The sequence below is a fragment of the Pongo pygmaeus genome, chromosome 1, assembly GCF_028885625.2.
Source record: "Pongo pygmaeus isolate AG05252 chromosome 1, NHGRI_mPonPyg2-v2.0_pri, whole genome shotgun sequence".
NCBI classification, from domain to species: domain Eukaryota; kingdom Metazoa; phylum Chordata; class Mammalia; order Primates; family Hominidae; genus Pongo; species Pongo pygmaeus.
In genome coordinates, this window is record NC_072373.2 from 23747307 (window position 1) to 23763611 (window position 16305).

Consider the following 16305-nt stretch of genomic DNA (forward strand, 5'->3'; position numbering starts at 1 on the left):
ATTCTGGTCTCCTCTGGACTGACTTGGGGCCTCTGCATATCAAAAGAAGGCAGCCCCTTCCCAGGCCAGTGCCCTGGACAGCACCTGGGGCCTTACGGCATTCACAGTGAGGGCGGCTGCCATGCCTGGGACCCTCTGCCACCAGGGCTGGTGCAGTCAGCATGGTCTAGCTAATGTTCTGTTCTGTCGTTAATATATTATACAAATAATACATGTTTACTGTAGAAAACTTAGAAAACACAGATAAGCCAAAGGGGGATGACTCACATGTAATCCCACTCTCTAAAGAAAATATGGTGTTGTCTGTCTAACTTTATTTTGGAACAGTTTTAGATTGCTGAAAGACTGCAAAGAGTCCAGAAAACTCCCATATACCTCACACCCACCGGGTTTCCTCCATTATTAATATTTTATGTTAGAATGGTACATTCATTACAATTAACGAACCAGACTGAGATATTATTAACTATGAAGTCCATAGTCTGATTTCCTTACTGTTTACACTTTTTATTATATGGCAAGAACACTTAATACGGGTCCTACCCTTTTAACAGATTTGTAAATGCCCAACACTGACGGCGCTCTGCTGTACAGCACATCTCTAGGATGTATTCGGCTGGCAGGACTCAAACTTTACACAGCAACGATCAGCAACACCGTATCCCCTATTCCCCAGCCCCTGACAACCACTCTTCTACTCTCTGCTTCTGCTGAGTTTGACTATTTCAGATTCCTTCTATAGGTGGAATCATGTGGTATTTGTCCTGTCCCTGGCTTATTTCACTTAGCATTATTTCCTCAGTTTATTCATGTTGTCACACATTGCAGGATTGCTTTTTTTCTTGTTATTTTAGAGATGAGGTCTCACTGTGTTGCCCAGGCTGAAGTGCAGTGGCACAATCACGGCTCACTGCAGCCTCAACCTCCCGGGCTCAAGCGATCCTCCCACCTCAGCCTCTCAAGTAGCTGGGACTACAGGTGGGCAACACCATGTCTAGCTTATTTTTGTTATTTTTTTTGTAGAGATGGGGTCTCGCTATGTTGCCCAGGCTGGTCTCAAACTCCTGGGCTCAAGCCATCCTCCCACCTTGGCATCTCAAAGTGCTGGGATTACTGGTGTGAGCCACCACACCCGGCCCGGATTTTCTCCTTTCTAAAACCTGGATAAAACTGGTATCTACACACAACAAAATAATAGCCAGATTTCCTTAGTTTTTCCCCAATGTCCATTTTCTGTTTCAGGATCCCATCCAGGACTCACACGCCACTGAGCTGTCATGTCTCTTTAGACCCTTCTTGGCTGTGACAGTTCAAACTTTTTAAAAAGACTTAGAGAACATAACTTTTAACAAAAATAGAACCATACATACATTCTATTTTAGAATCTTTTTTTTTTTTTTACTTAACAATGTATCCTGGGTGTCCTTCTACGTTGCCAAATTTACTCCTATTCTAAAGTTTATTTTAGTAGGTGATCTTATCTCCCTTGGAACACACTGCATGAAGTGAGATTCTTTTTAATTCAAATTCTACCACATTGTCATTTGAGTTTTAAATTAGAGAAAAAGTACACATCCATGCTTGTGGATGCACAGGCTCTCCCAGGACGCACGAGTAAAACACAGCTGCCTCTGGCCGGCACAGGGGCAAGAAGGAGCTGCTTCTCACTATATTCCCTTCTGTGCTTTTTCTGTTTTAAATATTTCAATTTTTTTTTTTTTTTTTTGAGATGGAGTCTTGCTCTGTTGCCCAGGCTGGAGTGCAGTGGTGCTATCTCGGCTCACTGCAAGCTCTGCCTCCTGGGTTCACGCCATTCTCCTGCCTCAGCTTCCCGAGTAGCTGGGACTACAGGCGCCCACCACCACGCCTGGCTAACTTTTTGTATTTTTAGTAGAGACGGGGTTTCACTGTGTTAGCCAGGATGATCTCAATCTCCTGATCTCGTGATCCACCTGCCTTCGCCTCCCAAAGTGCTGCGATGACAGGCGTGAGCCACCGCGCCTGGCCTAAATATTTGAATTTAAAAAATTAAGACTTTTTAAAAATGGAGACAGAGTCATGCTAAATTGCCCAGGCCGGCCTCAAATCCCTGGCTTCCTCCTGCCTCAGCCTCCCAATGTGTTGGGATTACAGGCATGAGCCACCAAGCCTGGTGAAGATAATTTTTTTTTTTTTTTTTTTTGAGATGGAGTTTCGCTCTTGTTGCCCAGGCTGGGGTGCAATGGCACGATCTCGGCTCAGTGCGACCTCTGTCTCCCTGGTTCAAGCGATTCTCCTGCCTCAGCATCCTGAGTAGCTGGGACTACAGGTGTGCACCACCACGCCCGGCTAATGTTCGTATTTTTAGTAGAGACGGGGTTTCACCACGTTGGCCAGGTTGGTCTTGAACTCCAGTCGTCAGGTGATCTGCCTCCTTGGCCTCCCAAAGTGCTGAGATTACAGGCGTGAGCCACCACACCCAGCAAGACATTTTTAAAAAGCCCATAGCTCATAGTTTGCCTCATGGGTCCCTGTTTCCCTTTGTGGGAGGAAATACTGTTCTGACTTTCCCTATAGGTCCGTGGCATCCATAGGATGCTCCATGACAGGGCTGCTGGGTTAGCATCCCAGAGCTGAGGAGGGCTCAGGATGGCCGTGCTGGGCTTGGAGGGGAGGAGGGGAGGGGGTGGGGTATTGGGTGCCAGGGCCAAGGGTAAAGGAAAAAGGGACAGGCAGGCGGAGACCTGGTGCTTCAGGCAGTTCCCTTCTCCCTGGATGTGATGGGGTTGGGCCTACCCAGAGGTCTCTGATGCCCGTGTAAGCTCTCAGACTCTGAGGACAGTGCCTGGTTGCCTGTGGTGGGAGGCCCAAGATGTGGGATAGATCTGGAAGCTCAGCATAGAATGAGGAGGGAAGTGGCAGGGACAGGGAGGCTGAACGGCGAGGCCAGTGTGGATGAGGACAGGGTTGGAGGCTGGGCTGTGAGCAGCCAGGAGTGCAGGGGTCAGTGCAGCGACAGAGACAGAGACAGTGCACTGTGAGAGAGAAGAGGGAGGAGGACCTGGACCAACCCCAGCCTGGGGAACCAGGACAAGATTCAGGGGGATATTGAAGGTTTGCTGGGCCCACAGACCAGAGGCTGCCGGTTCAGCCCTATTGGGGATGGGCAGAGAATGCAGGAACCCAGGCCCAGCGGAGGGACTCCAAACCGCAAGGACCAAGGCCAAGAACAGGCCTCCAGCCCCGGGCAGGGTGCCAGAACCACACATGGGTAAGTCCACAATGAATTCAATGCTGGAAACTGGCTCCTTTGGAGCCGTTGTACGTGAGGGAGCTTTTGTACCGTAAACACCCCATGTCAGCTGGGTGTGGTGGCTCACGCCTGGAATCCCAATACTTCGGGAGGCCAAGATGGGAGAATTGCTTGAGCCCAGGAGTTTGCGATCAGCCTGGGTGACATGGTGAGACCTTGTCTCTACTAAAAATGTAAAAAAAAAAAAAAAAAAAAAAGGCCGGGCACGGTGGCTCACACCTGTAATCCCAGCACTTTGGGAGGCTGAGGCAGGTACAAGGTCAGGCGATCAAGACCCTCCTGCCTAACACGGTGAAACCCCGTCTCTACTAAAAATACAAAAAATTAGCTGGGCGTGGTGGCGAGCGCCTATAGTCCCAGCTACTCAGGAGGCTGAGGCAGGAGAATGGCGTGAACCCGGGAGGCGGAGCTTGCAGTGAGCCGAGATTGCGCCACTGCACTCCAGCCTGGGCGACAGAGCAAGACTCCGTCTCAAGAAAAAAAAGAAAAAAAAAAAAAGCCTAGTGTGGTGGTGCATACCTGTGGTCCCAGCTACTTGGGAGGCTGAGGTGGGAGGATCACTTGAGCTCAGGAGGTTGAGGCTGCAGTGAACTGTGATCACACCACTGCACTCCAGCCTGGGTGACAGAGTGAGACCCTGTCTCTAAAAAAAAAACCCAGTCTCATGAGGAACCCTGAAAGGGTCCAGTGGGGTAAGGCTGGCAGCTGCCAGGATGGAAAGGGCCCTTTACTGCCTCCTGCCTCTGGGCCTTTGAACATGCTATTCCCCTTTCTTGGACCACCTTCCCCACACACCTGGCAAAGTCCCACTCATTTCAGCTTAGATACCACCTCCTCCAGGAAGCCTTCCCTCACATTCAAAGGAAGATTGTGGGGCTCATGAAGCTCCCAGAGCCTCCTCCTTCAGAACACCGCCACTACGTGCTGTAATTGCCCCTGAAGAGCCTATGAGCTGTGAAGGAGGGACCCTGTCCTCTCTATGCGTCCCCAGCCCCAGCAGAATGCCTGGGTACAGCAGGCACCCTGTTAATTTCTGCTGGATGGACACTGAAGAGCTGGGACAACACAGGGATCCAAGTCAAACTCAAGGAAGCCAGGCAATTTCGTGCCAGGAATCCAAACAGGAACCTGTGGTAACTGCATACAGCACTTTGGCTGGGATTAAGTGGCTTGGATCCTCTTGTTAGGCTCATAACAGAAGATATCAAAAATCCTGCAAAGAATACCGTAACACTCAAGAGGAGTCCAAATTTGATCCAAAAAATCATTCCAGATTTTTTTTTTTTTTTTTTTTTTTTTTAGTGTTCTTGGCTGAGCTCCAGGAAGGGCTCTAGTTCCAGGACACACACAACTGGGATTTGACTTAGTTTTTCTGTGGCTCATTCTCCCTCAGGCCTGGCCTGCTTGCATCAGAACAAGGATGTTTGCTGCCCTGGCACCTCCAAGTTGAGGTTTCCATCCATCCTTCCTTTCTCCCTTTTTTTTTTTTTTGAGATGGAGTCTTGCTCTGTCGCCAGGCTGGAGTGCAGTGGGGCGATCTCGGCTGACTGCAACCTCCGCCTCCCTGGTTCAAGCAATTCTTTTGCCTCAGCCTCCCGAGCCGCTGAGACTACAGGCACATGCCACCATGCCCAGCTAATTTTTGTATTTTTAGTAGAGACGGGGTTTCACCATGTTGGCCAGGATGGTCTCGATCTCTTGACCTTGGGATCCACCCGCCTCAGCCTCCCACAGTGCTAGGATTAAAGGCGTGAGCCACCACATCCGGCTCTCCCTCTTTCTTTTTTTTAAGACAGAGTCTCGCTCTGTCGCCCAAGCTGGAGTACAGTGGTGTGATCTCAGCTCATTGCAGCTCTACCTCCTAGGTTCACACCATTCTCCTGCCTCAGCCTCCCGAGTAGTAGCTGGGACTACAGGCGCCCACCACCACATCTGGCTAATTTTTTGTATTTTTAGTAGAGACAGGGTTTCACTGTGTTTGCTAGGATGGTCTCAATCTCCTGACCTCATGATCCACCTGCCTCAGCCTCCCAAAGTGCTGGGATTACAGGCGTGCGCCACCATGCCCGGCCTCTCTCTCTTTTTTTAAGAGATCTGTCTTGATCTGTCACCCAGTGCAGTGGTGTCCTCATAGCTCACTGCAGCCTTGAATTCCTGGGCTCAAGCAATCCTCCTGCCTCAGCCTCCTGAGTAGCGGGGACTACAGGTGCATGCCACCACACCCAGTTAACACTGTATAATTTCAATTTCCTTTTTTTAGGAACTTTAGTTTATCTGACTGACCAACATGTCTTTCATATACATTAAGTAATTCCTAGAATTTTAACAAATTCAAATCTTCACTGTTCCTTGAAAAGGCCAAATTATCTTAAACATTACAAATAAGATTCCTAACATGTACAATTTCCTCAATATAAAAAATTAACAAGCTCGGCACAGTGGTGCTTGCCTATTGTACCAGCTATTCAGGAGGCCTGAGGCGAGAGGACTGCTTGAGCCCAGGAGTTCGAGGCTGTGGTGAGCCATGATCACGCCTGTGAATAGCCGCTGTGCTCCAGCCTGAGCAACACAGCAAGACCTTGTCTCTGAAAAAGATTAATTGTATGGCAACCCACAGAGTGGGAGAAAACATTTGCAAATATCATGTAAGAGATTTTATTCAGAGTAAAATGATGCAGCTGCTGCGGAACACAGTATGGCGGTTCCTCAGAAAATTAAACACAGAATTACCGTATGATCCAGCAAGTCCACTTCTGGGTATAGATCCAAAAGAATTGAGAGCAGAGTCTTTTCTTTTTTTGAGATGGAGCCCAGGCTGGAGTGCAGTGGTGTGATCTTGGCTCACTGCAACCTCCACCTCCTGGCTTCAAGCAATTCTCTGCTTCAGCCTCCAGAGTAGCTGGGATTACAGGTGCCTGCCACCACATCTGGCTATTTTTTGTATTTCTAGGAGAGATGGGATTTCACTATCTTGGCCAGGCTGGTCTTGAACTCTTGACCTCGTGATCCACCTGCCTCAGCCTCCCAAAGTGCTGGGATTACAGGTGTGAGCCACCCCACCTGGCCTGGGTCTAAATCTCATCTCCATCCTTCCTCTCAAAGATTGCCACATCATTGGACTGGATGGTGCATTTCTTTGCTTTTAAAATTGCATGTATGTGTTCCTGCCTAGCTCTAAAGATGGACAGATTTGTTGTGACTGCAATATGTTTGCATTTAGTAAGGTTACAACTTATAAGTATATCTCAGTGACCTATAATTGGGTTCTGAATCTCTCCAACTTTATCTGACTCTAAGTCACACTGTGGAAGAAGGCTGTTCTCATGACATACATCCCTCTCTGGCTGGCATTTTGCAAACATACCTTCAATCTTAGTCTTGAAGTGAGGGTATCTGTTGAGAATCTCCACCTGCTTCTTCCAGTCAAATCCATTCCTCCAGTAGGAGATGACTTTCTTCAGGTAGTTGGAGTTGAAGCCATAGTGGAAGCAGCTGTCCTCCAAAGGTGGGGTGAAACGGAACTTATCGATCCTCTGGTGTAAGTCCTGGAGCAAAATGCAGGACCCCAAGTTGAGAGGGATGGGTAGGACAGAGCACAAGAACAAAGTCTGTTTCCAGAAAACACAGCAAACCCTGCAGCCACAAGACACTGCACTCTGGTAGTGGCAAGGCAGTTTCCCACATCACTGGCTACTCCCAAAGCGGATGTGTTCTTCACTTCTTCCTTCTTCACTGTAGACTTTGCATTTCTTTTTTCTGTCTTTTTTTTTTTTTTTTTTTTTTTGAGATAGGGTCTCACTCTGTTGCCCAGGCTGGAGGGCAGTGGCGTGATCTGGGCCTACTGCAACTCCCACCTCCCAGGTTCAAGCGAGTCATGCCTCAGCTCCCAGAGTAGCTGGGATTACAGGTGTGAGCCACCACGTCCGGCTAATTTTTCCATTTTTAGTAGAGACAGGGTTTTGCCATGTTGGCCAGGCTGGTCTTGAACTCCTGGCTTCAAGTGATGTGTCTGCCTTGGCCTCCCAAAGTGGTGGGACTACAGGTGTAAGCCACTGCGCCCAGCCCATCTTTTTACTCTTTAAGTGTATACACAATACTCATCTTTAATTTACCCAGGCGTCTCTACAGCAGGAGTCAGCAAACTTTTTCTGTAAAAGGCCAGATAGTAAATGTTCTAGGCTGTGCAGGCTGCAGTGACTCCACTCTGTCTTCGTAGTGTGAAAGCAGCCACAGCCAATGCACAGATGAATGGGGGTGGCTGTGTTCCAATAAAACTTTATTTATGGACACTGAAATCTGACTGCTGTATAATTTTCACATGTCACAAACTATTATTCTCTTTTGATTTTTTTCCCCCTAACTATTTAAACAGGTAAACACTATTCTTGGCATAGGGGGTGTGCTAAAACAGGTGGCAGGCTACATTTGGTCTATGGGCCATGGTTTCCTGACCCCTGATATACAACATTGAATGATACATTATAACTCAGTTGGGATAAAAATTACAGGCCAGGCCCAGCATGGTGGTTCACGCCTGTAATCCCAGTGCTTTGGGAGGCCAAGGCAGGGGGATCGCTTGAAGTCAGGACCAGCCTGGCCAACATGGCGAAACCCCATCTCTACTAAAAATACAAAAATTAGCCGGGCATGGTGACAGGCGCCTGTAATTCCAGCTACTTGGGAGGCTGAGGCAGGAGAATTGCTTGAACCTGAGAGACGGAGGTTGCAGTGAGCCAAGATCGCACCACTGCACCCCAGCCTGGTGACAGAGCAAGACCCTGTCTCCAAAAACTAAAAAATTTACAGACCAGGAGAGAGGGTGCAAGTCTCATGGGCATGTATTAGGCTAAAAGGCCAGCCCCAGAGGGAGGAAGTTCATGTCAGCTTAGGGAGCCTCTCAAGTGTCACCTTCCAAGGCTTCTTCCCAAGTGTTGCAGTCACCCCCAAACAGACTCCCTTAGGAGTCTAATTCCCTAAAGGAGCTTTCCTCAGGGATCAGCCTTGGCCCTAAATAGCAAGGCTGCAGCAAGCAATTCCTACCCAGGGAGCCTCAGCCTGGTTGCTCTTGGGTTTAGCCCAGCTTCTGCTTTTAAATCCCTCCCTCCTTGGAACTCTCATGACTTTTTATCCATGCTTTTTGTGACATTCATCCTTATCCATCTTTTTCTTTTCTTTGAGATGGCATTTCACTCTTGTTGCCCAGGCTGGAGTGCAGTGGTGTGATCTGGGCTCACTGCAGCCTCTGCCTCCTGGATTCAAGGGATTCTCCTGCCTCAGCCTCCCGAGTAGCTGGCATTATTATAGGTGCCCGCCACTATGCCCAGCTAATTTTTTGTATTTTTAGTAGAGACGGGGTTTCGCGATGTTGGCCAGGCTGGTCTTGAACTCCTGACCTCAAGTGATCCGCCGCCTCAGCCTCCTAAAGTGCTGGGATTACGGGCGTGAGCCACCGCACCCAGCCTATCCTTATTTATCTTTAAGTCTACCTTTCTTTGTGCACATTCCTTTTCTCATTCACTGGACTGTATGCTGTTGGACGGAAGGGGCTCTCTCTTCTCCCAAGTACTCACTGGGCCTGCACACAGTAGGTGCTCAAAACCCATGGAATGAAAGGATTGGCAGGGCCATGCCAGGCCTGCCTACCCTCCTGTCCCCCACTCAAGCCTTGCTCCTCCCCGAGAATGCAGTCTCAGGTCACCCCACGTGCCCAGTCACCTCCTTCCTGACTGTATCCCTGTGCAGAGGAGGAGCAGCGGCTTCAGGATTAGATTGGACTTCAAATCCTTCCGCATGTTAGCTAGGCCGCCTTGAACGAGTTGCTTTATGCCCCTGAGCTTCAGCTTCTGCATCTGCAGTTTGGGAACAACAGTCCTCACCCCGCAGGATCACCGCAGGGATTGAATGTGACCAGGAATGGCTGACACTCAGCCAGTGCCTAACCAGCAGCATCCCTGTCTTCTCAGTGCTTCCTGGGTCTCTGACGGGAACCTGCTCACTTTCTCTCACAACCTCACTCCCAAGGCTTCAGGCAGGGCATAGAGGAGGTGATGACGGCTGCTTTCTGTGACCTTTGATGCAGGTACCTGGGTCTGCTGGCACCCCATCTCCTGCCTGAGCACTGCTGGGCCTTGGGTAGGGAAAGGAGAAGAGACCAAGTGGGAGGGCTGGGCATCCCTCTCCAAAGCAACCTGCACCTGCCCAGCAGAGGAAAAGCAGACTGAAATACACTCCCAAGTAGGATGGACCATTCCCAAGCCCCCGTCCCCTCTCGCCTCTGGCCTGAGACCCAACCCCTGTCTTCGAGACACCACCCTTTCCACTGCCCAGCCCGGCCTGGCCCAAGGTGCCTTACGTGGATCTCCTCATCTGATGTTTCCACCTTGAAAGGGCGGATGCTGTCGTCCTCCCTGGCTGCGGACCTCGTGCCCGGCCCCCACCACCCATCTTCAAGTGGCAAAGTTTCTTCTTTGTCCCGGTAGATGAACCAGTAGATGGCAAAGCCCAGCACTGAAGTGAGGAGGATTTCTAGCCACATGGCTCCTGCAAGATGAGGGGAAGCCATCAACAACGGGGCCTGCCCAGCCTGGCCCTGACAGCCCAGAGACTCCGATCCCCAGCAGGCTCTTTCCTGCTGCGCTCTAACCCTGTCCCTGATTTTATTTACACTTCACCTAATATATACATATTATATACATATATACACACTATATACATATTATATATAGTATAAATATTATATATATATGATATAGAATAATGGAAAAACAACAGACAATGAGACAAAATCACCCACAATCCTACTAAGCTTTGAAAACTGTTCTTCATCCTGGGAAAATAGGAACCTGGGTTGACTTCTGTACAGCCCTGGGTAGGGGGTTTTGGGAGCTACATTTCTGAGGCCTCATTTTTTTTTTTTTGAGACGGAGTTTCACTCTGTCACCAGGCTGGAGTGCAGTGGCACAATCTCGGCTCACTGCAAGCTCTGCCTCCCAGGTTCACACCATTCTCATGCCTCAGCCTGCCGAGTAGCTGGGACTACAGGCGCGTGCCACCACACCCAGCTAATTTTTGTATTTTTAGTAGAGATGGGGTTTCACCATGTTGGCCAGGATGGTCTCGATCTCTTGACCTCGTGATCCACCCGCCTCGGCCTCCCAAAGTGCTGGGATTATAGGCGTAAGCCACCGCGCCTGACGGCCTCATGTTTTTTGCATGTCTGAGAAGGCTTTTAACCACAACCTCTGGGCTTCCTACCCCAGGGGAGAGGAGCACCCTTCCTGAGTGGTGGCCCACAGCCCCTGCTCTGTCCCTCTTGGAGAGGGGCTTATCCTCAGGGCAGACAGGGGGTAATGGTGAGGCCCAAGTGCTGGGAAATTAAGTTCAATTTGGGGTTGGGGGACACTGTTTCAGAGGTGTCAGACCACGCAGGGACGCCTGCCTTTGTCCTTCACCCTTAGCGGCAAGTCCCGCTTTCCTGGGGCAGGGGCAAGTACCCCTCAACCCCTTCTCCTTCACCCTTAGCGGCAAGTCCCGCTTTCCTGGGGCAGGGGCAAGTACCCCTCAACCCCTTCTCCTTCACCCTTAGCGGCAAGTCCCGCTTTTCTAGGGGGCAAGAACCCCCCAATCGCTTATTTCCGCACCCCGACCTCTTATCTCTGCCTCCGATTGCTTATTTCCGCACCCCGACCTCTTATCTCTGCGCCCCATCCCTTATTTCCGCACCCCAACCTCTTATATCTCTGCGCCCCAATCCCTTATTTCCACACCCCAACCCCTTTCCCGCTTTTCTGGAGGGTAAGAACCCCCGAGCCCCTTCCCTCCGTGTCTCTACGCTCTCTTCTCTCTCGGCTTGCCTCCTTCACTATGGGCAAGCTTCCACCTTCCATTCCTCTTCCTTCTCCCTTAGCCTGTGTTCTTAAGAACTTAAAACCTCTTCAACTCTCACCTGACCTAAAATCTAAGCGTCTTATTCTCTTCTGCAATGCCGCTTGACCCCAATACAAACTCAACAGTAGTTCCAAATAGCTGGAAAACAGCACTTTCAATTTTTCCATCCTACAATATCTAAATAATTCTTGTCGTAAAATGGGCAAATGGTCTGAGCTGCCTGACATCCAGGCATTCTTTTACACATCAGTCCCGCTCTAGTCTCTGTTCCCAACGCAGCCCATCCCAAATCTTCCTCCTTTTCCTCCTGCCTGTCCCCTCAGTCCCAACCCCAAGCGTCGCTGAGTCTTTCTAATCTTACTTTTCTACAGACCCATCTGACCTCTCCCCTCCTCGCCAGGTTGCTCCTCGCCAGGCCGAGCTAGGTCCCAATTCTTCCTCAGCCTCCGCTCCTCCACCCTATAGTCCTTTTATCACCTCCCCTCCTCACACCGGGTCTGGCTTACAGTTTCATTCCGTGAGTAGCCCTCCCCCACCTGCCCAGCAATTTACTCTTAAAAAGGTGGCTGGAGCTAAAGGCATAGTCAAGGTTAATGCTCCTTTTTCTTTATCCCAAATCAGTTAGCGTTTAGGCTCTTTTTAATCAAATATAAAAATCCAGCCCAGTTCATGACTCGTTTGGCAGCAACCCTGAGACACTTTACAGCCCTAGACCCTAAAAAGTCAAAAGGCCGTCTTATTCTCAAAATACATTTTATTACCCAATCTGCTCCCGACATTAAATAAAACTCCAAAAATTAAATTCCGGCCCTCAAACCCCACAACAGGATTTAATTAATCTCGCCTTCAAGGTGTACAATAATAGAAAAAAGTTGCAATTCCTTGCCTCCACTGTGAGACAAACCCCAGCCACATCTCCAGCACACAAGAACTTCCAAATGCCTGAACCGCAGCGGCCTTCTTTTCAAGGGCCTGTTTCCCTTGCCTCCGTAACTGTTGTGGGTATTGATGGCCAGGCTTCTAAACCTCTTAAAACTGCCCAACTCTGGTGCTAACTTAGACAATACTCTTTTAAGCACTCCTTTTTTAGTTATCCCCACCTGCCCAGTTCCCTTATTAGGCTGAGACACTAACTAAATTATCTGCTTCCCTGACTATTCCTGGACTACAGCTACATCTCATTGCCACCCTTCTTCCCAATCCAAAGCCTCCTTTGTGTCCTCCTCTTGTATCCCCCCACCTTAACCCACAAGTATAAGATACCTCTACTCCCTCCTTGGCGACCGATGATGCACCCCCTTACCATCTCATTAAAACCTAATCACCGTTACCCCGCTCAACGCCAATATCCCATCCCGCAGCATGCTTTAAAAGGATTAAAGCCTGTTATCACTCGCCTGCTACAGCATGGCCTTTTAAAACCTATAAACTCTTCTTACCATTCCCCCATTTTACCTGTCCTAAAACCAGACAAGGCTTCAGAATCTGCGCCTTATCAACCAAATTGTTTCGCCTATCCACCCCGTGGTGCCAAACCCATATACTCTCCTATCCTCAATACCTCCCTCCACAATCCATTATTCTGTTCTGGATCTCAAACATGCTTTCTTTACTATTCCTTTGCACCCTTCATCCCAGCCTCTCTTCGCTTTCACTTGGACTGACCCTGACACCCATTAGGCTCAGCAAATTATCTGGGCTGTACTGCCGCAAGGCTTCACAGACAGCCCCCATTACTTCAGTCAAGCCCAAATTTCATCCTCATCTGTTACCTATCTCGGCATAATTCTGGTACAAACACACGTGCTCTCCCTGCTGATTGTGTCCGATTAATCTCCCGAACCTCAATCCCTTACAAAGCAACAACTCCTTTCCTTCCTAGGCATAGTTAGTGCAGTCAGAATACTTACACAAGAGCCAGGACCGCACCCTATAGCCTTTCTGTCCAAACAACTTGACCTTACTGTTTTAGCCTAGCCATCATGTCTCCGTGCAGCAGCCGCTGCCGCCCTAATACTTTTAGAGGCCCTCAAAATCACAAACTATGCTCAACTTTCTACATTTCTCATAATTTCCAAAATCTATTTTCTTACACCTGACGCATATACTTTCTGCTCCTCAGCTCCTTCAGCTGTACTCACTCTTTGTTAAGTCTCCACAATTACCATTGTTCCTGCCCCAGACTTCAATCCGGCCTCCCACATTATTCCAGATACCACACCTGACCCTCATGACTGCATCTCTCTGATCCACCTGACATTCACCCCATTTCCCCACATTTCCTTCTTTCCTGTTCCTCACCCTGATCACACTTAGTTTATTGATGGCAGTTCCACCAGGCCTAATCGCCACACACCAGCAAAGGCAGGCTATGCTATAGCACAAGCCACTAGCCCGCCTCTTAGAACCTCTCATTTCCTTTCCATCGTGGAAATCTATCCTCAAAGAAATAACTTCTCAGTGTTCCATCTGCTATTCTACTACTCTTCATGGATTATTCAGGCCCCCTCCCTTCCCTACACATCAAGCTCAAGGATTTGCCCCCATCCAGGACTGGTAAATTAGCTTTACTCAACATGCCCTGAGTAAGATAACTAAAATACCTCTTAGTCTAGGTAGACACTTTCACTGGATAAGTAGAGTCCTTTCCTACAGGATCTGAGAAGGCCACCGCAGTCATTTCTTCCCTTCTGTCAGACATAATTCCTCAGTTTAGCTTTCCCATCTCTATACAGTCTGATAACAGACCAGCCTTTATTAGTCAAATCAGCCAAGCATTTTTTCAGGCTCTTAGTATTCAGTGACAGACTAAAGGTCTTTTAAAAACACACCTCACCAAGCTCAGCCACCAATTTAAAAAGGACTGGACAATACTTTTACCACCTTCCCTTCTCAGAAGTCAGATCTGTCCTCAGAATGCTACAGGGTACAGCCCATTTGAGCTCCTATATAGATGCTCCTTTTTATTAGGACCCAGTCTCATTCCAGACACCAGACCAACTTAGACTGTGCCCCAGAAAAACTTGTCATCCCTACTGTTTTCTGTCTAGTCATACTCCTATTCTCCGTTCTCAACTACTCATACATGCCCTGCTCTTGTTTACACTGCCAGTTTACACTGTTTCTCCAAGCCATCACAGCTGATATCTCCTCGTGCTATCCCCAAACTGCCACTCTTAGCTCTTGAAGTAAATAAATAATCTTTGCTGGCAGGACTATGCTGAATCTCCTTTGTCAGGCCTCTGAGCCCAAGCCAAGCCATCGCATCCCCTGTGACTTGCACGTATACATCTAGATGGCCTGAAGTAACTGAAGATCCACAAAAGAAGTAAAAATAACCTTAACTGATGACATTCCACCGTTGTGATTTGTTCCTACCCCATCCTAACTGATCAATGTACTTTGTAATCTCCCCCACCCTTAAGAAGGTTCTTTGTAATTCTCCCCACCCTTGAGATCCACCCCTGCCCACAAAACATTGCTCTTAACTTCACCGCCTATCCCAAAACCTGTAAGAACTAATGATAATCCATCTCCCTTCGCTGACTCTCTCTTCGGATTCAGCCCACCTGCACCCAGGTGAAATAAACAGCTTTATTGCTCACACAAAGCCTGTTTGGTGGTCTCTTCACACAGACGCGCATGAAGTCTTAGGCACTCTCTAATCAGATGTCCTGAGTCCTCCCAATTCTTAGACCTTTTATACCTGTTTTTCTCCTTCTCTTATTCCATTTAGTTTTTCAATTCATACAAAACCGTATCCAGGCCATCACCAATAATTCTACACGACAAATGTTTCTTCTAACAATCCCACAATATCACCCCTTACCACAAAATCTTCCTTCAGCTTAATCTCTCCCACTCTAGGTTCCCACGCCACGCCAATCCCCCTCAAAGCAGCCCTGAGAAATATCGCCCATTATCTCTCCCTACCAGCCCCCAAAATTTTCGCCGTCCCAACACTTTATCACTATTTCGTTTTATTTTTCTTATTAATATAAGAAGACAGGAATGCCAGGCCTCTGAGCCCAAGCTAAGCCATCATATCCCCTGTGGCCTGCACGTACACATCCAGATGGCCAGTTCGTGCCTTAACTGATGACATGCCACCACAAAAGAAGTGAAAATGGCCTGTTCCTGCCTTAACTGATGACATTATCTTGTGAAATTCCTTCCCCTGGCTCATCCTGGCTCAAAAGCTCCCCTACTGAGCACCTTGTGACCCCCACTCTGCCCGCCAGAGAACAACCCCCCCTTTGACTATAATTTTCTTTTACCTACCCAAATCCTATAAAACGGCCCCACCCCTATCTCCCTTCGCTGACTCTCTTTTCCGACTCAGCCCGCCTGCACCCAGGTGAAATAAACAGCCATGGTGCTCACACAAAGCCTGTTTGGTGGTCTCTTCACACTGAGGCGCATGAAAATCAGTGTTCCAACTTGGGTGACAAATAAGTGCATTTCGCGCGGAGCGAGCCAAGGCCCTGGAAGCAGAGCTCACCCAAGCCAGGGAACGCGGTGCGTTCCCGGGGTCGCGAGCCTCCCTCCCTGAGCCTCCATCCCTGCCGCGGCCGCCCGCAGTCTGGGACGCGGAATTCCCTGCGAGAAGTCCGCCGCCGCCTGCAGGCTCCTTCCCCGAGTAGGCGGCACTCGCAGTCTCCCAGCTGGGGCAGGAGCTGGGGGCGGACCAACTAGAAGTCCCTCTGCACCCCTGCGGGCCGACCGCAGCCTCGACCCCTTGGCGCCCCTGCCCGCTGCCCACCCCGCGGCCGAGCCCGCGCGGAGCCCGAACCGGGGCGCTTACAGTCTCGGCTCGCAGGCTCCGGCGACGGCAGGCACGCGATCTCTCCGGCTCCCTGGCTCTCCTCGGCTAGTTTTCAGCCGCCCCTGCGCAGTCTCCGCCCAAGCCCGGCCTCTGAGCGGGGCGTTCCCCGGCCTGGAGGACCCGGGTTCCGTCCCTCCCCTCCGGTTACCTGAGCGATCCGGGAAAGTCTCTAGGCCTGCCCAAGGCTCCACCTCTGCTGGGGATAAAACGGGCTACTTAAAGGGCGGTCCACGGCCCCCTGGCCAGAAATGGAGAGAAGCGTTTAGCAGCTCGTACAGCAGTTTGATCCTTTAACTTCGTC

At 49.6% G+C, this 16305-nt stretch overlaps 1 protein-coding gene across 6 annotated transcripts in view; it reads right to left on the reverse strand.

Annotated features, from left to right (window-relative positions):
• LOC129044281 (epoxide hydrolase 1-like) overlaps window positions 1-16091 on the reverse strand; it is a 32822-nt gene extending 16731 nt beyond the window's left edge. For 2 of the 6 annotated variants that reach the window (XM_054502128.2, XM_054502116.2), the window contains exons 1-3: window positions 15984-16083; window positions 9645-9832; window positions 6657-6837 (exon numbers count right to left, since the gene is read on the reverse strand). In XM_054502128.2, the coding sequence (XP_054358103.1) occupies window positions 6657-6837; window positions 9645-9827 (364 nt within the window). In that variant the 5' untranslated portion in view covers window positions 9828-9832; window positions 15984-16083. Of the gene's footprint in view, window positions 1-6656; window positions 6838-9644; window positions 9833-15562 lie in introns of all 6 variants that reach the window. The other 4 variants (XM_063671542.1, XM_063671587.1, XM_054502121.2 and 1 more) reach the window with 4 other exon arrangements.
• Window positions 16092-16305: the final 214 nt, after the last annotated feature.